This window comes from Xyrauchen texanus, chromosome 4, assembly GCF_025860055.1.
Source record: "Xyrauchen texanus isolate HMW12.3.18 chromosome 4, RBS_HiC_50CHRs, whole genome shotgun sequence".
Lineage (NCBI taxonomy): Eukaryota > Metazoa > Chordata > Actinopteri > Cypriniformes > Catostomidae > Xyrauchen > Xyrauchen texanus.
In genome coordinates this window covers 22727447-22754321 of record NC_068279.1, presented here as the reverse complement: position 1 = coordinate 22754321, position 26875 = coordinate 22727447, and the positions used below count along the sequence as shown (strand labels likewise).

The window sequence follows — 26875 nt, the reverse complement described above, 5'->3', positions numbered from 1 at the left end:
TGCAGTTGCTTCTGGTGAAGAAATTTCAGAAGCTCCAGGGCTGTGTTTTTTGATGGTAATGGTGGAAGGTTGAGGATCTCTTCTGCCATTTCAATTGCATGCTTAAGATTGCATACTTATTTTCAAGAAATATTGCAACAGTATTTATGATTGGAAAACGAAAAAAATGAAGTCTATTATGGTGTATAGTGTATTATGATAGACTAGAGCAGTTAATGTAGGCTAAACATCTGCGTTTTAGAAGATATACAGACTGTTTTAAAACATAATAAACAATGCTTTAGTATAGTGCGTTTGCTCTTTGACTGACAAACTTGACTTTTTCTGTAGTATTTTGCGAGTCAGCTCCTGACTAGGGCTGGAAATCGATTCTAAAAGAATCGATTCCTTGATTCAGAGGCGTTAGGAATCAAGATTCTATACCACAGGTTGTAATCGATTCCATCGAGGAGAATCGACTCCTTTGTAAGATTCAGTTCAACAGTTAATCATGAATTCGCCTCTATCTCTCCAACAGTGACTGGAAGTCCGATTCATTTCCGCGAATCAGACTCTTTCGGACGGTTCATTTAGAACGTATTTCTTTTTTCTAACAAAAGTCTGCATTGTAGCTACATACGCTCGGATTCAAAGTGTCAGAAGCTAATTCAGTCCATCAACGGTGCTCACGCTCTTTTGAACTGGAAATAACCGTCAAATGATCTATCTCAAAATGACGCTGATCGTTAGAATCAGTTTATTTTTCACAATACATTACAATCACTCAAAAATAGATGATTCATGAATCACGAGCTGCACTTTCTTTGCGTGCCTGCTTAGCCTTACGCTTAGCAGCCCCTGAAGGATGAGTTCGTTTCGGCACCTTCAGATAAATTTGCAGAAAAGTTGGATTTTATTCATCTACAATCTCTTCATTCATAAATTCAGAGGTTGGGAGTGACTCGCATGTAAACGGTGATATTAATTGGTTTAACTACAGGTGAATGACAATTGTTATATCCAATGGACAAACAGCATAGTATTTTGCTGCTCTTGATTGGTGGATAAGCATGTGTATGTTTTGGAGGCCCCGCCTTCAAGGCCGAGGCCCTAGGCAACTTTGTCCTGCGCGGTCATTTGCTGTATTCCACAGCAGTACTTTTTATTCCAGGAAATCCTTAGAAATTATAAATAATTTTTATATATGAACTGAATTGTCCTCCAACTGTTTAAAAAACTAATCCGCAGTATATAGCATGACTATTACCAAAAGAGCTCTGAAACTTGACCTGGACTCGTGACAAAAGACTTTTAAGACTTGAGACTTGCCTTAGACTTGACCGAAGACATTTAAGACAATTCAAGTCAATTGGGCATGTGTCAAAAGATTTGAGACTTAGACTTTACTTCAGAGACTTGTGATCATAGACTATAACTTAAAATGCTACTCACCTACACTACAATATCCTCTGTTATTTTGTAATTCTGAAATTATTTTTCTTTTCACATTATTTTCAACCAAGAAAGATGAATTATTACTATATCTGAATGCTTCAGCTCATGTCGCAACTATTTTCCACATTTTGAATGCTTATCTGTAGGTCCCCTCCAGTGCCTTCTCCATGTGTAAAGTACTTCAGAAGAAAGTGAGTCTGCTAGCATAACAGCAGTGTTTGTTTTCTGTTGGTGGTCAGAGGAAACAGACTTTTAACAGCATTTTCTGACATAATTGCAGGTATTAATTCTTCATGGAAATGAACTAAGGTCACTTGTACCTAAAGGTTGCTGCATTAGTGCCTTAGCAAATTTAAAGGTAAGAGAAACTGATTGACAACACCAGTTGCAATACATTTCTCATTTAACACTTCTATCCAGTGACATTATCTCTGTATGTTCATTCTTAAGGTGTTGGACCTGCATGAAAATAAACTTGCATCACTTCCTGATGACATAGGGCAGCTTTTGTCCTTGCAGGTAAATTTATTGTATATGAAGAAAACTGATGTGGATTCAGACAGTGACTTTGATACAAAGTATAATACAGATAGTTCCCGTCCTGGATGCTGAATGGTCAATACATCATTCAAGCTAAGCTTAAATACAGCTATAATATGAAACACCTGTTCACATATACTATTTTTATCACTGCACAGCACCAATAGGGGTTCTAACTAAGGATTCTAACTTAGAACCGGAATCAGAATAATTTTTTATTGGCCAAGTAAATTATCCTTACTTGTCAGGGACTATATCTTCTAGTGAAAACATGGCTTTTATAATATAATATTTTTTTTTTACTTAAAAAGTTTTTAATGATAATTTGTGTCCTGTAATATACATATATATTTTTTTGTAGTAACAATTTACAAAAGCAACTAAGCCCCTCAAATCAGTGCTACATTGTGCAACTCCATTTACAACATTCACAATATAGCATAGCCTCTTGAATCGTATTGCTTAAATAAAACATTGATTTGTTCTCTAAGGTGCTGAATGTAGAAAAGAATCATATAAAACAGCTGCCGGACTCTATAGGTTATCTACGGCATCTACAAACACTTAACGTGAAAGGTTTGTATTTTGCTTCATTTTGAGCTGATAAGAATTTGACAGTCTTATGATTGGTTTAGAGTTTGATAAATGTTACATTTGAGTATACACTACACTGAGCACTTTATTAGGAACACTATGGTCCTAATTAAGTGCCTGATGTGGTCCGCTGCTGTCGTAGCCCATCTGCCTCAAGGTTTGACATGTTGTGCATAGATACTATTCTGCTCACTACAATTGTAAAGAGCAGTTAGGTAAGTTACCATAGCCTTTCTGTCAGCTCAAACCAGTCTGGCCATTCTCATTGACCTCTCCCATCAAGGCATTTTTGTCCGCAGAACTGCCACTCATTAGATGTTTTTTTGTTTTTGGCACCATTTTGAGTAAACTAGAGACTGTTGTGTGTGAAAGTCCCAGGAGATATACTCAAACCAGCCCATCTGGCACCAAAAATCATGCTACAGTCAAAATCACTGAGATCACATTTTCCCCCATTCTAATGGTTGTTGTGAACATTAACTGAAGCTCCTGACCCATATCTGTGTGATTTTATACATTGATTAGATAATCGCTTGAATAAGTAACTGTACAAGTGCTCGGTGAGTACACTATTATATATTTTTAATATATAATTCAAAAATATATGTTGGCTTGATAAACTACAAAGAATCTCTTATATCACACAAAGTGGGAAAAGAGAAAACCGAAACGTAAAGAGTCAAAAACAAGAGACATCACATTAGCTCAGGTGTATATATTTATCTGTAGTAATTCATGTGTGCTTAAATTAAGAAGATGTTTTGATGGATACAGGGAACTGCCTTACTGTGATTCCTGTGTCTGTGGGTTGCATGAGCAGCCTGCGTACACTGGACCTAAGTGAGAACAGCATCAGAGAACTGCCCAAAGAACTGGCTTCTGTCCGCACTCTGGAAGTGAGTGTCTTATGTAGCATAAAGGTTTAGAGATTGCCCATTTAAAATGATAATATAGTAGTGTATTTATATCAGATCAGATCAAACTCATGTAACCAGCAGGTAAGTTCAACTGAAAAGACAACCTTGTCTTTACAGTATGCTTGTTTATGTGGCAGAACCTGATCCTGGACGCACATGTTATGAGATATCCTCCTGTGTCAGTGTGTATAGGTGGCACAGCGGAAGTGCAGCACTACCTCTGCTCAGGTTAGGATCCATTTTCAAAGACACTGAGCCTCACAAAGCTCCCCACAAACATTTTAAACAATGACTTACACATTGCTTTCTAAAAGTATTCGTGGCATGATTTAAAGTCTTTAAAGGATATATTCAGGTTAAATATTTACATTTGTGAACTCATTCGAAAATATATTATGTTTACCTGGTTTGTTTGGTTAATTCAATTTTGTTATTGTTGTTGTTTAGAGATGGGTCTGGATTATTGCCCTCCATCCCAGTATCTCCTGCCAGTGCTGGAGCATGAAGAAGTGAGGCAAGATTTAGATTGTGTTGATGGTGAGGAGATGGCATGGCAGGTCAGTTAATGCACAGTCATATTGCTGTTGCTGACGTTTTATAAAGCAAAAAGCCACTCAAGACTGGGTTTTACGGTGAAGTTTAAGGGTGGTTCACTCTAATTTATGCCCTGCATAATTTATTGCAATATTAGAGGTTGTTTCGTGTTCTCACTGCTTCAAACCATGAGGAAAGTGTCCAAAAAGGTCAACAACAAGCATTTGTGTGCCATTTTCTCTGTTAATGTAATATTGACTCGCTAATCTCTTATATTCTCTTTGACACTGCAGAGCAAATTCATGGACTATGAAAAGAGGAAGGTATGTTTGATTATATTTCTGTTATTGTAGGATCTTCCAGTCAGGGTATTATTTGCATCTCATTCTCTCTGTTCCTCTGCTAGGAGCAGAAACAGCTGGTGAAGTTGATCTTTGAGAAAGAGTTACAAGAGAAACAGAGAGAGCACACTCAGCTTCTCCTCCTCAACAACTCCCACAAAGAGGACGTCCTGCTGTCTGTCAAACAGGTAGCCATGCCAACTAGATACAACACAATAAATATTACAGCAATTAGCCACAAATTGGTTTGTTACAGTGATATTATGAAAGTTAAAGAAATGGTTCACAGAAAATGAAATCTGTCATCATTTAACCTTAGTTTCTTTGTTTTATATAATGAAAGTGAATGGTGACTGATGTTCTGCATTCTGCCTAACATCTGCTTTTTTGTTTGACAAGAGAAAGTTATGGATTTGGAACATGGTATTTTTTTACCGCAGCTGCCAGTTTTTTTACCGTAAATTTAAGGAAATGTGACACATTGTTCATGGTTCTCTGTAGTCAGGTAATTGCAATTTAAATTTCTTATTGTCAGGTATGTTTTTCTTTGATTATGCATTTTATTTTTAGGAATTGTTTTAGGAATTTGTTTATTCTGATCATATGTAAAATAGGCTTTGATTGATTTTGTAACTTGCGTTTTAAATCCTACCTGGCAAATACATTTTTACTTTTTGATTTATTCTGTATTCCTCCTATATTATTTATCACTGGTAGATTCGAGCGACGCCTTTTGTTACTGCAAACTTCTGTCCAGGATAATGACATTACTGGAGCTTATGAATAGGAAATATCCACGTAAGACTACCAGTCACTACTTATCACAGTCTTAGCAAGTTGTATGAAACGTGACTAAATAAAACTATAATTTGGTTATGAGCAAGCAATAGGCGGCCAAAATCTGATAATATTAGTAAACACTGCAACCACTGACTATGAACAGAACTGGCTATTTTGTGTCCGTGAGATCTGTGTAATTAATCGTCCGGCATATGATTAATATAAAATTGGAGTCAGATTAAATAAATAACAGAATTAATTTGTAAAATGCAAATTTTAATTTGAAATTCTGTTCAAAGAGCGTGCCCTTCGCCCTTTCATGTGTTTTTACTCACCATTTGCTATATTGAAAGCACTAAAACTACACATTATGTGATGTTTATTTTTTATTTATTTTTTCATTTATAATTATGTTTTATATAATGTGCATATAAGAACCTCTTAATTTTGTATTGTAATTTTGTTGAAGAAATATGCATGCATAGTTGCAGTCATGTATAAATGAGCCTACACAATAAGAATTGTTGCCCATCAGCCACTGTGTTTTCCAAATAAATAATTTAAAGATAGATTCTTTGTTTTCCCCGCTGTACCGAAACTATACCAAACTATGACCCTAAAACCGAGGTACGTACCGAACTGTGAATTCTGTGTACTGTTGCAGCCCTAGTATACAGGTTATTTTATATGGCTTTAAACGTGGTTCAGTTTTTAGTGGCATAATCTGTTTATAAATATATACTGTATATATAGCACTCTTATATAACAGATTGTATTAGATTTGCACTACGTGTGTGTATGTGGGTATGTATGAAGGTGAGTGTATGTACGTACAGTGGGTACGGAAAGTATTCAGACCCCCTTAAATTTTTCACTCTTTGTTATATTGCAGCCATTTGCTAAAATCAATTAAGTTCATTTTTTTCCCTCATTATTGTACACACAGCACCCCATATTGACAGAAAAACACAGAATTGTTGACATTTTTGCACATTTATTAAAAAAGAAAAACTGAAATATCACATGGTCCTAAGTATTCAGACCCTTTGCTGTGACACTCATATATTTAACTCAGGTGCTGTCCATTTCTTCTGATCATCCTTGAGATGGTTCTACACCTTCAATTGAGTCCAGCTGTGTTTGATTATACTGATTGGACTTGATTAGGAAAGCCACACACCTGTCTATATAAGACCTTACAGCTCACAGTGCATGTCAGAGCAAATGAGAATCATGAGGTCAAAGGAAATGCCTGAAGAGCTCAGAGACAGAATTGTGGCAAGGCACAGATCTGGCCAAGGTTACAAAAAAATTTCTGCTGCCCTTAAGGTTCATAAGAGCACAGTGGCCTCCATAATCCTTAAATGGAAGACGTTTGGGACGACCAGAACCCTTCCTAGAGCTGGCCGTCCGGCCAAACTGAGCTATCGGGGGAGAAGAGCCTTGGTGAGAGAGGTAAAGAAGAACCCAAAGATCACTGTGGCTGACCTCCAGAGATGCAGTCGGGAGATGGGAGAAAGTTGTACTAAGTCAACCATCACTGCAGCCATCCACCAGTCGGGGCTTTATGGCAGAGTGGCCCGACGGAAGCCTCTCCTCAGTGCAAGACACATGAAAGCCCGCATGGAGTTTACTAAAAAACACCTGAAGGACTCCAAGATGGTGATAAATAAGATTCTCTGGTCTGATGAGACCAAGATAGAACTTTTTGGCCTTAATTCTAAGCGGTATGTGTGGAGAAAACCAGGCACTGCTCATCACCTGTCCAATACAGTCTCAACAGTGAAGCATGGTGGTGGCAGCATCATGCTGTGGGGGTGTTTTTCAGCTGCAGGGACAGGACGACTGGTTGCAATCGAGGGAAAGATGAATGCGGCCAAGTACAGGGATATCCTGGACGAAAACCTTCTCCAGAGTGCTCTGGACCTCAGACTGGGCCGAAGGTTCACCTTCCAACAAGACAATGACCCTAAGCACACCGCTAAAATAACGAAGGAATGGCTTCACAACAACTCTGTGACTGTTCTTGAATAGCCCAGCCAGAGCCCTGACTTAAACCCAATTGAGCATCTCTGGAGAGACCTGAAAATGGCTGTCCACCAACGTTTACCATCCAACCTGACAGAACTGGAGAGGATCTGCAAGGAGGAATGGCAGAGGATACCCAAATCCAGATGTGAAAAACTTGTTGCATCTTTCCCAAAAAGACTCATGGCTGTATTAGATCAAAAGGGTGCTTCTACTAAATACTGAACAAAGGGTCTGAATACTTAGGACCATGTGATATTTCAGTTTTTCTTTTTTAATAAACGTGCAAAAATGTCAACAATTCTGTGTTTTTCTGTCAATATGGGGTGCTGTTTGTACAATAATGAGGAAAAAAAATGAACTTAAATGATTTTAGCAAATGGCTGCAATATAACAGAGTGAAAAATTTAAGGGGGTCTGAATACTTTCCGTACTCACTGTATATGTATAATTATTTATTTTGTGTTCTTTTTTGTTAATTACCTATGTCTTGCTGCTGTTTTTGGTATTGTTTGTATTGTTGTTGACTGGAAGCTCCTGTCACCTAGACAAATTCCTTGTGTGTGTAAGCATACTTGGCAATAAAGCTGATTCTGATTCTGATTCTCTTGACCAGACAAATTAAGCCCTGTAGATTTGCACTGGTGATTGAACATCAATCTGATGCTGGAAGCTAATGAAAGCATTTAAATTTGACCATGTTTTTGATTGACCTTATTATCAAAAAGGCAGAATCTCTCTTGTTCTCTCTCTCAGGAGCAGGAACGGTTGGAGTTAGGTGTGTCTCAGCAGCAGAAGGCCCAGGAAGCAGAGAGGCAGAAAATGCTGGTTAAAGTACGCCAGGCAGAGAGCATGAGCCGTGTCTCGGACCTTCTGCTCGATAACAAACGGTGAGGGCAGTTGTTAAAATATCTTGCTTTTTTGCAGAGGCACTATTGCTGTAATCATGCAAACTTAGTCTATTAGTATCGTGGAGTTCAGGGTTGGTCATTTATTTTGATTTTCACTTTGTGTGTGTTTGATAGACAGGCAGAGAGTGCCGCATTTCTGCAAGCTCTGGAGGAGGACCGGTGAGTGGAAATTGCACACTGGTCTCTAATGGATCAATACAGCATTTGCTAACTGAATTTCCATCGAACTAATGGAGCCACTTAAGAAATCCACAGTACAGAGTTACTGAATTTCTGAGCTGTTTTTGCTGTGCTACTGCTGCTTTACAGCATAGAGCACAATACACCTCTCCTATTATGATGCAGTGCTTACTGTAATTCAGGTTGGACAGAGCTTTTTCCTACATTAGAAATCAGCTTTTTGTAAGATATTCTGCTGTTTGCAAGAAGTTACACACACAGAAAATTGTGAAATTTCCCCTTATGTTTTGATTGAAAATATATATATAGTATGGTTACAAATTTTGTGTTTGTTTTTTTAGAATACGCATGGAGCACCTTACTGCCATCACACATGAAGAAGCTGACTCTTTGAGAAAGAAGGAGGTGGCAAGTGAGTTTTGGAGATCTGATAAATGAGATTTATCATTAAACCCGTGTTTCACATATGTTAAAGAAATCTGATCTTATATTGAGTAGTGAAGCTGTTAGTGCACTAGCCTAGTGGTTAGTGCACATGCTCCAGACACATTGAGCTGTGGTGCTCGTATAAAATGCACAGATTCGAATCCAGCAACAGTGTCTGGCTGAGATTCCATTCTCTTTCCCTATTAATCTTTTGTCCCATCTCTTCTGTCTCGATCAATAAAAAGTGGCAATAGCCCAATAGTAAATTTAAGAGTGGTACTGAAGATGACTGTGTGTTCGTAGGTGCCATGCAGAGGATGCTGTCTGAGAGCTACTCTCTTCGATTACTGCAGGAAGCCAGTGAAGCCAAGAAACAGATTATGATTTCTGAGGCCAGCAAGAGGTGCTTCTTTTTCCACCTATACATATGGTTATGAATTCTGTCTAACAGTTTTGTTTCAGCGTTTTAAAATGTTCAATCTGAATTGCATAGCCTAAACTGAATCTGAAAATACAGTGATGTCTTTTTCACTTTCTCTTATCTTTCTCTGTCTCGTTCTCTCTCTCTTTTCTTTTTTTTCCCTTTTTTTTTGTTCAGTTTGGACTGTTTAGATATGAAGTTTGACCAAGTGTTGTCCCTGCAGCAGCTAGACAAAAGCAAAGCCATTAGGCAGATCCTTCAAGAGGTTAGTACCCTCTACTTTATACTTTTATAAGCATTGGGTAACCTACAAAAACAATATACACCAATATGAACTTGTTGCTACACCTGCCAATAGCTGATGAAATTAGAAAATTTGTGGAGCAAAAATATTTTCTTACTGGCCATGAAACAGTTGCGTTTATTTTTGTCCCTATGACAAAATTGGAATTATATAGCTGATTTGCCTGGCATTTGACAAACGGTCATTTTGTCAAAGCTGTAACTTACATCATCGAGGGTCAGACTATTGTTCCTGCAATTTGCTTTAATTCAGTGGTGGTCGAAAGTTTGGAATAATGTCCAGATTTTACTTTTTCGGAAGAGAATTGGTACTTTAATTCACCAAAGTTTCATTCAACTGATCACAAAGTATAGTCAGGACATAACTGATGTACCTAATCATTGAGTAATCATGCTAAATTGCAAATTTGGTACTAGAAAATCACTTGCCATTATATCAAACACTGTTGAAAGCTATTTGGTTTGTTAAATGAAGCTTAACATTGTCTTTGTGTCTGTTGTTTTTGATTTGACACAATATGCAATAGACTGGCATGTCTTGAGGTCAATATTTGGTAAAAATGTGGGCAGTGGTGGTTCAGTGGTTGAGGCTCAGGGTTACTGACCAGAAGGTCGGGGGTTCAAGCCCCAGCACCACCAAGATGCCACTGTTGGGCCCTTGAGCAAGGCCCTTAACTCCAGGTTGCTCCGGGGGGATTGTCTCTGTAATAAGTGCACTGTAAGTCGCTTCGGATAAAAGCGTCTGCCAAATGCATAAATGTAAATGTAAATGTAAAAAATGGCAAAAAAGAAACAGCTTTCTCTAGAAATTTGTCAGTCAATCATTGTTTAAAGGAATGGCTATACAATGCTTGAAATTGCCAAAAGACTGAAGATTTCATACAAAGGTGTACACTACAGTCTTCAAAGACAAAGGACAACTGGCTCTAGCATGGACAGAAAGAGATGTGGAAGGCCACATGTACAAATAAACAAGAGGGTAAGTAAATCAGAGTCTCTAGTTTGAGAAATAGATGCCTCACAAGTCCTCAGCTGACAGTATCATTGAATTCTACCCGCTCAACGCCAGTTTCATGTACAACAGCAAAGAAAAGACTCAGGGGTGCAGGCCTTATGGGAAGAATTGCAAAGATAAAGCCACTTTTGAAATGGAAAAAGAAAAAGAAAAGGATAGAGTGGGCAAAGAAACACAGACATTGGACAATAGATAATTGGAAAAGAGTGTTATGGATCTTAACCCCATTGAGCTTTTGTGGGATCAGGTAGACTTTAAGGTGTGTTAGAAGTGCCCTACAGGACAGCCACATCTATGGTCAGTGCTACAGGAAGTGTGGAGTGAAATGCCACCTGAGTATCTGGAGTATCTGGACAAACTGACAGCTAGAATGCCAAGGATCTTCTCAGCTGTCATTGCTGCACTTGGAGGATTGTTTTATGAGAACTGTTTGAGGTAGTTTAAGAGGTTCTGAACATTTATTTCAAATTGTAATAGTAATCTTTCATGTTATTAATGTCCTGACTCTACATGTGATCAGTTGAATGCCACTTTGGTGAATAAAAGAATACATTTCTTTCCATAAGAGCAAAATCTGTTTATTACGCCAAACTTTTGGCCTTCAGTGTAGAAGCTGCAGCAAATTTTTACTCACATTTGTTCCTTGGTGTATGCTAATTTTGGACCCTGAATGAACATAACTGTCTCTATTAAAAAAACAATAGATACCTCCATCCATTTATCCATCTTTTTCACAGGTAAAATAAGTTAATGGAATACTTTATATATATTAAAGAAACATTGTCAGCCTATTGAAATATTAATTTATTAGTTGGTGGTCTGTGGTTTTTCAAAATGAGTTTGCCCTCTGTGTGTGATTATGAAACTGTCTATGATTGGCTCTTTGTCTGTAGGAGGAAATGCAGAAAGCTGCCTTTAAAGCTCTTCAGCTCCAGAAAGACAGTGTGCATGCTTACATTCGCAATCAGGTATGCTGCTAAAAGTTTCCATTAGGTTCCATAATTAGGACACTACCAAATATAAAAGAATCAAATTTATTTCACTACAGCAAGTTCAGTGGATAAGTTCTCTTTGAATATACATTTATGAAGGAATATGATTTTTACCATCTCTAATATCTTATAATATATTACACCTGATAAAGACATTTTAGAAATACATTCAGTGGGTATTTTGCAAGTCATTTATAAAGTAATAATGTTTAAGACACTGTAGTCTTGGTCAAGTCATTCAGGTAAAAATCCCTTTTTTTTTTTTTCTTTTATTTATACCCCCTCCTGCTTTTTGGTTCTCTACGCTTGCACAGTTTCAGTCAGCCCATGCTTCACACATCCCACCTCTCATTGAATGCAATCTTCACAATACAGAACCCAAAAGGTGGCTGTGTTTTGCCATGCCTCCATGGGGCCATTCACATCCCCACTCTATGCTTGTATCCATAGATTAAACTCATAGAGGCAGAGTTAATGCAACTTACAAAGCTGGAGGTTATGAGGAGGAATTTGGACACTGAGAACCTGCAGGTACGTGGCAGCAGTAGATGATTTGGTGGCTTCCTTTATGGTCCTGGCAAATATTATGCAAGAAAATAATTCATAGACTCATAGTTTGCTACCTGCCATCACTTTTCTTGTTCGTTTTTGGCTTTCTCCGATTACTCAGTCATTCCATCCCATTCATGTTTAAGCACCATCCTTGCACCACCTTTATGAGTTATCAAAGCTGTCATTCCAGGGCTCAACAAGAAGGAATGTTTTTTTTTTCTTGGCTCGCTTTGGCCAGTAGTTAAAATTGTTACTTGCCCCCTGAAAGCATTTACACTGGCCAAATAAAAAATAAATAAATACACATTTTATTTTTAGTAACAAAGTTTTATATGTGCCAGATTAATTAATTAATTGATTGATTAATAATTACTGGGTTTTTAATATGCAAGAATGGCTGGAAATTATACAGCTGTAATGTAACTCCTTGACAGCTATAAATTCATAAATGCACCTTTTGTTGGAGAAAAAAAACAAAACATTACTGAAGACTATCACACAAGTCATTCTCAAACTTTGGACCTCATTTATGTCAGCCAGCTCGATAACTTTTACCTTGGTTAAATCAGCACAATTTGCAACAACAATATTCAGTTTGTATCAGAAAGCCAAATTCTTGAGATTGCAAGACTTAAAAACACGTGTTCAGAATCAACGAATATAAGCCATTGTGACAACATAGCACTGGCCCAATAGAAGTGATCGTTCAGTCAGCTGGCCCAACACTTTATCACACTGTCTGTTGAGTCTAACATTCTGACAGGGAGTATGAATGCTTTGGTAAAGTTCTGTGTATCTGTTTACACTTGTTTATTTACTCTATATATGTGTGCTGTGGTAGGAGGTTCTATCTGAGCAGAGGACAGCTCTGACTGACCTGCTACAGCAGTTATTGAAACAGAAGGACCAAAGAGAGGAGGATCTCAGGCTGGTTCTGGTGAGTCATTGACACATCAGTGTTCTTGTGGGGTGCTTCTCAAATGGAAGGCTTTAGCCTAGTTAGGCTGTGTCTTTCCTAGACCAGTCCTTCTGAGGCTGTAGGCTAGAGTCCTCCTCAGCAGTCAGCACTAGAATGAGACGGTCTAGTAAGTGCACATGACAAACCATATGCTTGGAACCATGATATATTTGACTTTGTTTAGAAAACCCATATACTTCAGAAAATGAGAAATATGTCCATAATCTCTAAATTAGTTTATCAAAATTTGTTATTCACAAAGACAGTCACTAAAAAAAGCCTTTATATAATACATTTTGCAACATTGATCTTTGAATTTATATTTAAATTCTTTCAATAATGAAAAAAAAAGAAACCTAGACTTTTAAAAAACTATAAAACATGTGAAGCTTTTTAAAAGCATGTAATTGCCCTTTTTGTTTATTAATTTTATTTATATATTTTTGTTGTATTTTCTAAACTACTTGCAATTTTTTAATTTTTCTACTTATTGTTATGCTGCAAATGCAAATAAAAACTTGAAGAGAGAGAAAGAATAAAGTAAGCTGCGTCATAAAAGTTTCAGCCTTCTCGGTCACGTGACAATTTGTTTTGCCTTTAAATAATTTGGTACATGCGCAAAGGATTGTGGGTGATCGAAGGTCACGAAGGATACACCTTATGTATCCTTCGTGACACGATATTCTTTTTTATTTTATTTTTTAAACAATTGTGCAACAGTCTCTGCAAACTCTTGTACAGAGAACACCAAAAAAATGTATATACTATAAATCATACCATCCATTGTTGTCTTTTTCTACTTTTGTCTCCTGTTGTTTAGCGCAAGGAGCTCTGAAATACGGGTTTTGCGACAATTACATCTTCTAGCGCTTCTTTGTGACAGCAATGGATTAAAGGGTTAGTTCACCCAAAAATTTAAATTCTCATCGTTTACTCACCCTCTTGTCATCCCAGATGTGTATGTCTTTCTTCTGCTGAACACAATCAAAGGTTTTTAGAAGGTTTTCTCAGCTCTCAGCCAGTGAATGGGTGCCAACAATTTGAACCTCCAAAAGGGCAAAATAAAAGTACTCCAGATGACTCTAGTGGTTAAATCCTTATATTCTGAAGCGATATGATATGTGGGAGAGAAACAGATCAATATTTAAAACCTTTTTTTAATATAAATTCTCCTACCTGCTCACTCAATTTCCACTTTACTTTCTTCTGTATTTGGTAATTCACATCCTTTTTGCATATTTCCCCCTAAATGAAGGAGAATTTATGACAAAAAATTACTTAAATTTTGATCTCTTTCTCACCCACACCTATCATATCATGTCTGAACACATGGATTCATATGGGTTCCTTTTAATCTCAAAATGTTGGTACTCATTCACTTGCATTGTGAGGACCTACAGAGCTTAAGTATTGTATTAAATATCTTAATTTGTGTTCTGCAGAAGAAAGATAATCACACATCTGCAATTGCATGAGAGAGAGTCAATCATAAGAGAATACATAATTTTGGGGTGAACTATGCCACCTTGTGGACCCTCTGAGTGCAATAATTCCAGGTGAATGCACATACTGCATGGTTCGAAAAATCAGGCTTTAAGTGTTCAGTGGTTGAGCTTTCTGCTGATGAGAACATTTGCGTCTGGCATCCTAGCGTTCACGTCTGACTGAAGAATACTTTTGGCTTAAGAAGTTACCTTAAGGAGCTATTTCTACTCATAGATATAACCCTTGAAATTCTGTAAGTTCGTAAATTTGGGAGGAGCTTGTTAATATAGGCCTTCCAATCAAATCCCAAGGATATACTATAAATAACCGGCTGCTTTCCTCACACCGTGATGATTTTTTCAACATCCCTTCACCTTCCCATCTCCACCTTTGTTTTATAACTGAGGATCTGAGCACAATCCTGTGCTAGAGCCCTTCCATTATGGTCAGCATGCCAAATCCGTTTACCTTAATGTACTCCAGGACTATACGAACCAGTACGACATTTTGAAAACATTTTTGCAGTGTGATCAGAATTTCTGTCTGTCCAAAACTAATTTGCTGAATTTTTCAAAGAAATAACTTTGGAAACAAAGCAAAACAGACAGTTCTGCTTGTGTCTTTCATAGATCTGAGGCTGAGACTACATAAAATCTCACCTTAAGAGTTCAGACATCTTGATTGCTGAATTAAATTGTACCTCTTATGAAAGAACGGGTGGTGGTAGGACCCACAAAAATACAACCTGATACAGTGTTTAATTTACTTTGTCAACAGCACCAAATGCAAATGTGTGTAACTTGTAATTAGATTCCTCCGTAAGGAGGGAATCTATTGTATTTGTCGGTTTTATTATTATTATTATTAGATTCCTCCGTAGGAGGGAATCTATTGTAATTGATGGTTTTATTATTATTATTATTATTATTATTATTATTATTATTATTATTATTAGATTCCTCCGTAGGAGGGAATCTATTGTAATTGATGGTTTTATTATTATTATTATTATTATTATTATTATTATTATTATTATTATTATTATTATTCTTCTTCTCCTTGAGCCCCAATAGCTCAAAAAGTCACTGGTCAAAAATTTTCTAAATTGGCACATTGATACTCCATGCCAACGGGTACCCCCAAACCAAGAATGGCCCACATTCGCCCATAGGTGGCGCTACAGGCCACGCCCAAAAAAACAAAATTCAAAGTGATACAATTTCCACGCCATTTGTCCAAATCTTCTGAAATTTGGTGTACATGCCTCATTCCTCATGGGGAACAAAAAGCCTCAAGAACCCATAACTTCCGCCATGATGGATTTTCCCAGTACGTTGAAAATTTGCGAAAACCTACAAAACTCTTCTTCTCCTGAACCGTAGCTCCAATTGACTTGAAATTTGGTACACATGTGTAGAATGGACATCCTTGAAAGCGTTACTTAGGAAAAATGAATACGATACAAAATGGCTGAAAGGGGCGTGTTTATGTAAATGTCCAAATTTTAACAATATATACGTGTCAATAAATCAAATGTAATTTTGACTGATGGTTTTTCAAACCTAACATGCTTCAAGATGACATCACTCTGAAGTACTGTGCAAAAGAATGGCCATGCCAAAATTCCCATTTTCTGGTCAAAAATGTTCTAATTTGGTAAATTAATAGTACAGGCCAACAGGAATCCACAAACCAAGAATGACCGACATTACGCCACTAGGTGGCGCTAGAGGCCAAGCCAAAATTCCCATTTTCTGGTCAAAAATGTTCTAATTTGGTACATTGATACTACAGGCCAACAGGAACCCACAAACCAAGTATGGCCCACATTCAGCCATTAGGGGCGCTACAGGCCACTCCCAAAATTTCCATTTTCTGGTCAAAAATTTTCTAATATGGTACATTGATACTACTGGCCAACAGGAACCCACAAACAAAGAATGGCCAACATTCAGCCCTTAGGGAGCACTAGAGGCCACTCCGAAATTCCCATTTTATGGTCAAAAATGTTCTAATTTGGTACATTGATACTACAGGTCAACAGGAACCCTCAAACCAAGAATGGCCAACATTCACCCCTAGGGACGCTACAGGTAATTCCCAAAAGTCCCATTTTCTGGTCAAATATTTTCTAATTATGTACATTGATACTACAGGCCAACAGGAACCCACAAACCAAGAATGACCCACATTTGCCCATAGGAGGCGCTACAGGCCACGCCCCAAAAAATATTTTCAAAGTGATACCATTTCCACGCCATTTAACCAATTCTTCTGAATCTTGGTGTACATGCCTCATTTCTCATTGGGAACAAAAACGCCTCAAGGATCCATAAGGTATGATGGATTTTCCTGTAGACTGAAAATGTTTCGTTTAGGATTCAGACAGAAATACATGTTTTTTGGATTCATCCATTGAGAGGGTTTAACCCCAACCCTCTACTGATCAATTTGAAATGATTTGCCATTTTGAGGAGGAATCCGCATTGCTGCTTGCAGCTATATTTATTATTATTATTATTATTATTATTATTATTATTATTATTATTATTCTTCTTCTCCTTGAGCCCCAATAGCTCAAAAAGTCACTGGTCAAAAATTTTCTAAATTGGCACATTGATACTCCATGCCAACGGGTACCCCCAAACCAAGAATGGTCAACATTCGCCCATAGGTGGCGCTACAGGCCACGCCCAAAAACAAAAATTCAAAGTGATATAATTTCCACCCCATTTGTCCAAATCTTCTGAAACTTTGTAAACATGCCTCATTTCTCATGGGGAACAAAAAAGCCTCAAGGACCCATACTTCTGCCATTATGGATTTTCCTGTACAGTGAAAATTTTGGAAAACCTACAAAACTCTTCTTCTCCTGAACCTCAGCTCCAATTGACTTGGAATTTGGCACACGTGTGTAGTATGTATGTCTTTCCAAAGCGTTACTTAGCAAAAATGAATACAATACAAAATGGCTGAAATGGACGTGTTTATGTAAATGTACACACAAAAGATGATCAAAAATTTTTAAAATCCCATTGATTTACAATGGCTGAGCAAAAGTGCTCCCTCTACTGGACAAATATGGTCCACATGTAAAATCACATTCACTTACATTGGCTGAGCAAAGAGGCTCCCTCTACTGGAGTAACTCTGTCTACCACATGCAGCTCTTCTGTAGCAATCTCTCTAATGAAGCATTTCGGTCTCCTAGTGGGTGGAGCTCCAGACTTAGACTACAGAAGACATTTTGAGTCTGCACGGAGGTATGTCAAATCAATTGTGTGTCTTAATGCTTTCCAGTTTGAACATTCAAGCGATTTTACACTATTCAACTCAACAAAGGCAAAACAACTCAAATAAATGTTTTCGAACAGTTTGTGTGACACAGCGAAGCGAGCAGCGTCGCGTCTAACGTTCGCGACGCCGATGAGAGTTACGCTTTCCCTTCTTGCGTTTCAACGGACAATTTCATACACCAAAATACATGATATATTGGGGTGTCTGCTATATCTCAAGTGAACAAACAGTTGATAAAGAAATCGGGTATCAATATATTGAATTATGAATTATTGAAGGGGTCTAGTGATGCAGCTGTGATGTCCTGTTAGATTTTTCTCTATCGAGACAGCGTTAACGTATCAAAACTTCCGAGTATGATGTTGTTTAATTGTCTCTGACAACACGCAATCCTCGAGGCGAGATCATTTTTGCTCGCATCTTCCACGAAGGTTTGTTGGTTGTGTACAATGGTTGCCTGCTTGAACATTCAAGCGATTTTACACTATTCAACTCAACAAAGGCAAAACAACTCAAATAAATGTTTTCGAGCAGTTTGTGTGACACAGCGAGCGAGCAGCGTCGCGACTAACGCTCGCGCGCCGATGAGAGTTACGCTTTCACAGCTTCATGCGTTTGAACGGACAATTTCATACACCAAAATACATGATATATTGGGGTGTCTGTTATGTATCAAGTGAACAAACAGTTGATAAAGAAATTGGGTATCAATATATTGAATTATGAATTATTGTGAACAACACGGATGCCGCTGTGGTGTCCTGTTAAGATTTTTCTCTCGAAACAGCGTTAACAGCTTAAACAAAATACTGCGTTATTTTTGCACATACAGATACATTTAATACATCAGTCACAAACTATGAAAGTTGTACTTTTATTTGTTGTAAAATAAAGAAAATAAACCGTGTGCTCTTTGTCTAAGCGAATATCTTTCTGAAACACGTCACAAAAACTTACACAAACATGAAACATATGTCTAAAGAAAGTAGGGATGGGCTGATCAATCCTAACGTATCAAAACTTCCGAGAATGATGTTGTTTAATTGTCTCTGACAACACGCAAACCGCGAGGTGAGATCATTTTTGCTCGCATCATCATGAAGGTTTGTCGGTTGTATACAATGTTTGCCTGTTTGAACATTCAAGCGATTTTACACTATTCAACTCAACAAATGTCAAAACAACTCAAATACATGTTTTGCGAGCTGTTTGTGTGACACAGCGAGCAGCGTCGCGTCTAACTCACGCACTCCGATGTCTTTCGCTGCTGCTTGCGTCTGAACGGACAATTTCATACAACAGAGTGTCAAAATACATGATATATTGAGGAGTCTGTTATGTCTCAAGTGAACAAACAGTTGAGAAAGAAATCTGGAATAATTATATTTTATTCTGGCATTATTCCAGATGACGTCCTGCTATATTTTTCTCTCGAAACAGCGGAAACAACTTAAACAAAATACTGCGTCATTTTTGCCCATACAGAAACATGCAAGACATCATTACTGAACTATGAAATGTGTACTTTTATTTGTGTACACTTACAATAACAACAAAACCTTGTGCTTTTGTAAAATAAATAAACAGGGTGCTCAGTCTCTGTCTTCGCGATTATTTTTCTGAAACGCGTCACAAAATTCAAGTGAACAAAATCAACCATTCACGCAGTCTGTATTTTATCATCTCACAATGAATACAAATGCAACAAGCATGGCACAAAACGAAAATAATGATACTTCTCAGTTCTCAAAAGATTAAACTGAACTGTGCCTTAAGTGTCGTATCATGCGATAAAAGCCTCTTAAAGAGACAGTAACAATTTAGCCTTCGTCCTGAACATAGACATTCCCAAGTAATTGAGAAGTACAAATGGTATTATTTTAAGTTTTTTTTTATTTCTCTCTTACCTTGTAAAATGCCACGTTTTTGAATGGCATGTAAACACAATCACTCCATTTTTTTCACTGGATCTGTTGCTATTTTAATGATTTAAAAATCAAAGCACTGACCATTTAAAGTGTGAGCTTGTAGGCTACATTTTGAAATAGTTATAAACAGTCACAGCTATACAGTGTTATTATGTGCCTAGATAGTCTTTCAAATAAAATTGCTTGTGATATGCTTATGTAAATCACACAAAAAAAAAACAGAAAAAAAGAGAAGTGAAAGTGAAAGTAGAGATTTTCAAAGTGATTTTTCATTCAAAGTGATACAATTTCCACGCCATTTGTCTAAATATTCTGAAACTTGGTGTACATGCCTCATTCCTCATGGGGAACAAAAAAGCCTTAAGGACCCATAACTTTCACCATGATGGATTTTCCCGTACGTTGAAAATTTGCGAAAACCTAAAAATACTCTTCTTCTCCTGAACCGTAGCTCCAATTGACTTGAAATTTGGTACACATTTGTAGAATGGACATCCTTGAAAACCTTACTTAGGAAAAATGAATGTGATACAAAATGTCTGAAAGGGGCGTGTTTATGTAAATGTCCAAATTTTAACAATATATACCTGTCAATAAATCAAATGTAATTTTGACTGATGGTTTTTCAAACCTAACATGCTTCAAGATGACATCACTCTGAAGTACTGCATAAAGAATGGCCGACATTCAGCCCCTAGGGGCGCTACAGGCCATGTCGAAATTCCCATTTTCTGGTCTAAAATGTTCTAATTTGGTACAATGGTACTACAGGCCAACAGGAACCCACAAACCAAGAATGGCCGACATTCGCCACTAGGGGGCTTAAAGGCCACACCAAAATTCCCGTTTTCTGGTCAAATTTTTTTTAATTTGGTACATTGATACTACAGGCAGACAGGAACCCACAAACCAAGAATGGACAACATTCACCCCTAGGGGCGCTACAGGCCATGCCAAAATTCCCATTTTCTGGTCAAAAATGTTCTAATTTGGTACACTGATACTACATGCCAACAGGAACCCACAAACCACGAATGGCCAACATTCGCCATTGGGGGCGCTACAGGTAATTCCAAAAAATCCCATTTTCTGGTCAAACATTTTCTAATTTGGTGTATTGATTCTACAGGCCGACAGGAACCCACAAACCAAGAAAGGCCCACATTCAGCCCCTAGGGGCGCTACAGGCCACTCCAAAAGTCCCATTTTCTGGTCAAATATTTTCTAATTTTGTACATTTATACTACAGGCCAACAGGAACCCACAAACCAAGAATGACCAACATTTGCCCATAGGTGGCGCTACAGGCCACGCCCCAAATTTTTTTTTCAAAATGATATAATATCCACCCCATTTGTCCAATTCTTCTGAAACTTGGTGTACATGCCGCATTTCTCATTGGGAACAAAAAAGCCTCAAGGATCCATAAGGTCCGGTATGGATTTTCCTGTACATTGAAAATGTTTTGTTTAGGAATCAGACGAAGACATGTTTTTTTGAATTCCTTAATTGGGAGGGTTTATCCCCAACCATCTACTGATCAATTTTAAATGATTTGCCATTTTGAGGAGGAATCCGCATTGCTGCTTGCAGCTATATTTTGAATTGTTTCTCTGCTCTTCAGATGGAGATGGAGCAGAAGAGTGAATCCAATCAGCAAAACTACTGGATGATCCAATACCAAAGACTCCTGGATGCCAAACCGCTGTCTCTGCGTATGCAGGTCCGAGCTGCTCCCAAGTTATACTTCTACAGGCGTAGAGTTCCTGTGTTTGAGGCCAATATAAGTTAAACTCTACTGTCCTCTCTTCTCTTCTCAGGAGGCAGCTGTGGATAGGGAAATTGGAAATTTGCTCTGCAAGCTCTCTGCTCAACACTATCTGCCAGTCATTGCTCACCACAGAATAACTGCTGAGGCCTTGCGTCACATGACCAGCAAAGACCTCAGCAAGGTCCATCTTCTCCCAATGTTTAGATTGACCTTTAGATGTTTTGAAGTAGTGCTGCACTGTTTCTACTGCTTATGTTCATACAATTATTTTTTCTTTAACTTTCATTTTGATTTCAGCTTGGAATCAATGAGGTTGGTGTTCAGAAAGCTCTTCTCCACTGGGCCAGGGAACGCACTCTGTCTGATCGTAAGAACCTACATTTTCTCCTCTTGAAGACATGGAATTTTATGATTAGGCGACATTGTGACTCCTGCTCAATGTTCAGTAAAGCAATTTGCTATAAATTAAAAATAGTGTAATTTGTGGTGTTTAAATCTATTTTATTCATTTGTGATTGGGGAAATCATAACATGTTTGTCACTTCAGCATTCCCCAAAGCAGCCATAGAGGTACAGGAAACTGGTCCGTCTACTCCTAGCGCCCCACTACAGCAGCATCTCACTCCTCCACTCACCCCTGTCACCCCCTCATCCCCCAATCTTAATGGACCCAGCAGCTCCGAATGTGTGGTGTGCATGGAACATGAGGTATAGCCTTCTCCAACATTTCAAAACTTTACTAGTATTTCTTTGGAACCCAAGATTCACTTCACAATGTGGTTCTAGGCTCCGCCACACACGAAGATGTTAAAGGGATAGTTCTTCCAAAAATAAAAATTCTATTATCATTTACTCATCCTTATGTTTTTCCCAACCCATATGCACAAAAAGAGATGTTAGGCAAAATGTTAGCCTCAGTCACCATTCACTTTAATTTTACAGAAGAAATTGGGAAAAAAAATGGAATGATGACTGAGGCTAGCATTCTGCCTAATATCTAATTTTGTGTTCCACAGAAGAAAGTCATACAGGTTTGGAATGACATGAGAATGAGTGAACTATGGGCTCTATTTTCGTGAGTGCGCGAAGCGCCGAACTACGTGCAAGTCTTATCCAATTTTCGTGACAGGCTAAGTGCAAGTGGTCATGGGTGGGAGTGTTTGCGCTCTCTGTGGGTGTATGCATGCAAACTCTGGGTGTTTTATGTATTAATGATTTGGCGCAAAGCACACTTTGCTATTTTCTTGAGAAATAGGTCATTATACTCAAACGTTTCAAAAATGTTTTCAGTCCAGTGTCTAAATACAGTTAATATATTTGCAGTTTGGAGATTCCAACAGCAGGTGGTAATAAAGTTAATGTCCAAACTCTGAAAATATAGTAGAACATCAAATTATGAGTTGTATAGCCATCTTATGCAACAAAAGTTTTATAGATTTGTGTTAAACTACCTAAAGGTCATGGTTTATTTTTCAATTATTATGTCTATATTTACAATTGTAATTAAGGTCTAATTTGTGTTGGTATTTTTCCACCTGTTGTCGCAGAGTGATTTTTAAGTAATTGCAAAGTTGAAGAGGGTAAAATATTTGGATTTGCTTTTTTTTATATATATATATTTGGTTATTTTGATTGGATTTTAGTTTCGTTTTAAGTGTAAATTGAATTTAGAAAAAATTTGGTTTAATTTTTTCAGTTTCTAAAAAATACATTTCATTGTTCAAAATCAAGTGTGTGCTGATACAATCACTATTGATACTAGCCATGACTTGTGTCAGAAGATGAAAATTGTGCCTAATATAATACATTCCCTATAATTTAATGGAGCATACTTTCAAATCCTGACAAGAATAACATTTTCTGAGCATATAAAAGGAGTGTGTCACAGTCCTAGAAATATGGCTGACATTCAACTAGGATGCCGTTAATGCACAAAAGAACACAAGTACATATTTTTATTCTTCTAATTCATTGTATAAAGTCCATTTACACTGCCAACTTGTGAATGTGCTGTCTTTATATATATATATATATCACTGTTGCTTGACAGGAAATAACATATATAATAGGACACATGCACTGCAAAAACCTTTTACTTAAACTGCATGTGAACCATTAGCACATTGTGCAGTCGATTTCCCCAAACCCACTTGCTCTAGCTCTCTTAAAATTGGGCCCATAATAAAAGTTTTGTGTGAACTTTCTCTTTAAGACTCAGAGCACACACTTAACTAATTAGTTACCTTTTAATATTTTCAGAGAAAGGTACTGGTGTTTTACCTCTCAAACGAAATACTTTCATAGACAGGATTTGTAATGAATCTTGAAAGTGTTATTTTATCATTCAAGCAGCTGTAGAAAAAAAAGCATTGAGTTATGTAACAATTTTTTCTCTCCATCTCTGTGTAGGCACAGATGATCTTCCTGCCATGTGGGCATGTGTGCTGTTGCCAGACCTGCAGCAATGCCCTGCAGTCCTGTCCTTTGTGTCGTGATTGTATATCTCAACGTGTCCGCCTTTACCACGGCTGAAGCAGCAGAGCTTTCACAATGTCCTTCAATGGTCTATAACTCATTCATTGATGTTGTACCTTTCTCCCATTTGCTGCATGAAATTGCAATGTGTGAACCTTCAAGCACTTTAAAAGTTAATGAATTTTATCATATTCTCCAACTACAACTAGAGGAACTTATCCAGTATTCCTGATTTAAACTTAGGAAGATATATGCTGATATAAAAATATGCCATGTTGATCATGCATTTTATATACACGTACCTGCTTAAGTCGAAGCACTTGTGCCTTTTCTATTTAATGTCTACTCATTTTCCCACTGCATTTAATTAGCTGCATGTTCTAGTAGAGCTAAATCTCTAGCCAAACACTTCCCTTCACACTATCAAGTTATTCAAGTGTTTGCATGGTTCAAAATGACTAATCTCCACCATTTCCCTACAGCGGCATCAGAAAGTATCTATATACTTTATTTTAATGTTATAGAGAACAGACTTCTAGAGTCTCTTACTGGATTGGGTAAAGCCCCATTTGTTTTTACTTGGCAGAACAGGAAGTATTAGATAGAAAGTAAAATCTTTCTGAAGGCACTAAACAATCTATTACTCCAAGGACTTAACCTAACAAAAGCACTTTCCATCTTTTATACGTCGTGTCAACTGTCCGGCCTCAGTGACTTCGGTGACCATATTCAGTGAAAAGTATTACACAAACGCCCTCTTTTTACATCACTTGTGTGTACTCCGTATCTTTTTTCATCCAAGCACTCTTATGTGCAAGTCTGCTTCTCAAGTCACTTCTTTATAGAACAAAAAATAACTCAATCTGCCCACATGTCTGTAAATAAAGCAATAATACATGTCATGGAATGATCTTGAAATAGTATTTATCAGCATGAAAATCACATCCCTAACTGTTAATGTGTGCTTGGGTGCAATACAGTTATTCTTTATGGACCAGACAGTTTCCTTCATGTACTTGCAGTACAGCTCTAATTGCACCTCTCATTTAAGAAAAAAATAGCATTTTTGAATTTTTAAGTAGATTGTACTATCTTGTGTTCATGGTAGTTTATGTACCAAAAAAAAGGGCTTTTAAATTTTAGTAGCAGGGGTTAGTATAACCTTTGTATTGTCTTTCTAGGAACTGGTAGATGTTATGGTTATTTGATAATACACACACCTCCTTGTGACCCCCAAAGTAAGATTGAAGCTCAATGTAAAATAATTTGTGTAACCATTACATGTTTCCCTGTGTTATTCACATATTCATAATAGTTCATATTTCTACCCAACCCACCAGATCTAGTACTGTCTGTTCATTTGTAAGAATATATGGGTTATCACTGCTGTCAGACTACAGGAAAATAAACCTGCTAGACAATGTGTCATAGTGACAATTTTTTAAAGAACTCCCTTGTACACACACATACACATGCATATATATAAAAGTTACATTCTGTCTGTTATTACATATTTAACAATTATGTTATCTTTTTTTCTTCTTCCATTTACTTGTGCCTGCCTTGCACTATTTACATAATGGATTAATCAATATTGGCCATCAAAGTTAGTTATTTTTAGCCTTACAGTTTGCCCAAGCCAAAAATACAAGCACTGTTTTCTTTCATTGCAACAAACTGAACAAAGATCAGCAATCTATTTGACAACTGTTGTGAAACCCAAGTTTTAAAACTATTGTGCCCACTATTCCAATACTTACGATTTCAAAGAGTGCTTACTCTCTACAGTGTGCATTCAGTTTATATTCAGCAGAATGCTTTGCTCTAACGTTTAGCCTATTTTTCTTTTTCATTTTTTCCCTTCTGCATTCCCTCCAGTTGAAACCCCTTCTTCAGTAGATAGATACTCTTCCTCTAACATAACTTCATCTATGTCTGATTCAAGCTCCCAGGGTTCTGAGAGGAGTTGCATTGTGACACTCTGCAAAAGAAAAACAGAAGTCAGTAAGATAACGAGATTGGATTATTAGTCTTGTAATTGAGAGATTAAATTGGGGTGCTTGCTTTTAAATGACTGGTCATACACCACTGTGACACATTCTACCCTTTATCTAATTAATCATCACTTGTAGTGTGCTTTGTATAGTCTTCCTTGATCTGATTGGTTGGACATTACCTTGATGGTGTTGAGAAGAACCTCAAGTACTTTGCGTCCAGTGTAAGACTCCTGCATATGAAACTCTTGTCCTGAGAGAACGGAACATTCCATTCAAGACTCGCTTTACCTGCACATAAACAAACACAGTTTCAGCTTTACACTTTAAATGGCATAAGCCAAATGCAAAATAACTCGGATCTCACCTCCATAGACAAATGTGTCTCAAGATGCTGTTTCTCATTTGGTGATGCCGTTTTTAGATCCTCAAACTAAAATGATGGAAATTAAGGGAAATGGGAGAGTGAAAAGAGAACATGCATGTTGCATGTAAGATGAAAGTGAAGTGTGTGGCATAAATTATACACTCACCTAAAGGATTATTAGGAACACCATACTAATACTGTGTTTGAGCCCCTTTCGCCTTCAGAACTGCCTTAATTCTACGTGGCATTGATTCAACAAGGTGCTGAAAGCATTCTTTAGAAATGTTGGCCCATATTGATAGGATAGCATCTTGCAGTTGATGGAGATTTGTGGGATGCACATCCAGGGCACGAAGCTCCCGTTCCACCACATCCCAAAGATGCTCTATTGGGTTGAGATCTGGTGACTGGGGGCCATTTTAGTACAGTGAACTCATTGTCATGTTCAAGAAACCAATTTGAAATGATTTGAGCTTTGTGACATGGTGCATTATCCTGCTGGAAGTAGCCATCAGAGGATGGGTACATGGTGGCCATAAAGGGATGGACATGGTCAGAAACAATGCTCAGGTAGGCCGTGTCATTTAAACGATGCCCAATTGGCACTAAGGGGCCTAAAGTGTGCCAAGAAA

At 37.5% G+C, this 26875-nt stretch overlaps 2 protein-coding genes across 5 annotated transcripts in view; one reads left to right on the top strand and one right to left on the bottom strand.

The window, feature by feature from the left end:
* Positions 1 to 25722, top strand: part of LOC127642914 (E3 ubiquitin-protein ligase LRSAM1-like) — a 27778-nt gene extending 2056 nt beyond the window's left edge. The window contains exons 4-25 of one of the 2 annotated variants that reach the window (XM_052125361.1): positions 1581 to 1625; positions 1715 to 1792; positions 1885 to 1953; positions 2466 to 2550; positions 3343 to 3464; positions 3623 to 3713; positions 3933 to 4042; positions 4313 to 4342; positions 4438 to 4548; positions 7925 to 8058; positions 8194 to 8238; positions 8601 to 8671; positions 8989 to 9088; positions 9284 to 9371; positions 11318 to 11392; positions 11867 to 11947; positions 12810 to 12905; positions 21261 to 21359; positions 21457 to 21588; positions 21705 to 21774; positions 21955 to 22115; positions 23817 to 25722. In XM_052125361.1, the coding sequence (XP_051981321.1) occupies positions 1581 to 1625; positions 1715 to 1792; positions 1885 to 1953; positions 2466 to 2550; positions 3343 to 3464; positions 3623 to 3713; positions 3933 to 4042; positions 4313 to 4342; positions 4438 to 4548; positions 7925 to 8058; positions 8194 to 8238; positions 8601 to 8671; positions 8989 to 9088; positions 9284 to 9371; positions 11318 to 11392; positions 11867 to 11947; positions 12810 to 12905; positions 21261 to 21359; positions 21457 to 21588; positions 21705 to 21774; positions 21955 to 22115; positions 23817 to 23939 (2016 nt within the window). In that variant the 3' untranslated portion in view covers positions 23940 to 25722. Of the gene's footprint in view, positions 1 to 1580; positions 1626 to 1714; positions 1793 to 1884; positions 1954 to 2465; positions 2551 to 3342; positions 3465 to 3622; positions 3714 to 3932; positions 4043 to 4312; positions 4343 to 4425; positions 4549 to 7924; positions 8059 to 8193; positions 8239 to 8600; positions 8672 to 8988; positions 9089 to 9283; positions 9372 to 11317; positions 11393 to 11866; positions 11948 to 12809; positions 12906 to 21260; positions 21360 to 21456; positions 21589 to 21704; positions 21775 to 21954; positions 22116 to 23816 lie in introns of both variants that reach the window. The other variant, XM_052125360.1, reaches the window with a different exon arrangement.
* Positions 25717 to 26875, bottom strand: part of fkbp15a (FKBP prolyl isomerase family member 15a) — a 20364-nt gene continuing 19205 nt past the window's right edge. For all 3 annotated transcript variants that reach the window (XM_052125357.1, XM_052125358.1, XM_052125359.1), the window contains exons 23-25: positions 26244 to 26309; positions 26059 to 26167; positions 25717 to 25863 (exon numbers count right to left, since the gene is read on the bottom strand). In XM_052125357.1, coding sequence (XP_051981317.1) covers positions 26081 to 26167; positions 26244 to 26309 — 153 coding nt within the window. In that variant the 3' untranslated portion in view covers positions 25717 to 25863; positions 26059 to 26080. The remainder of the gene's footprint in view (positions 25864 to 26058; positions 26168 to 26243; positions 26310 to 26875) is intronic.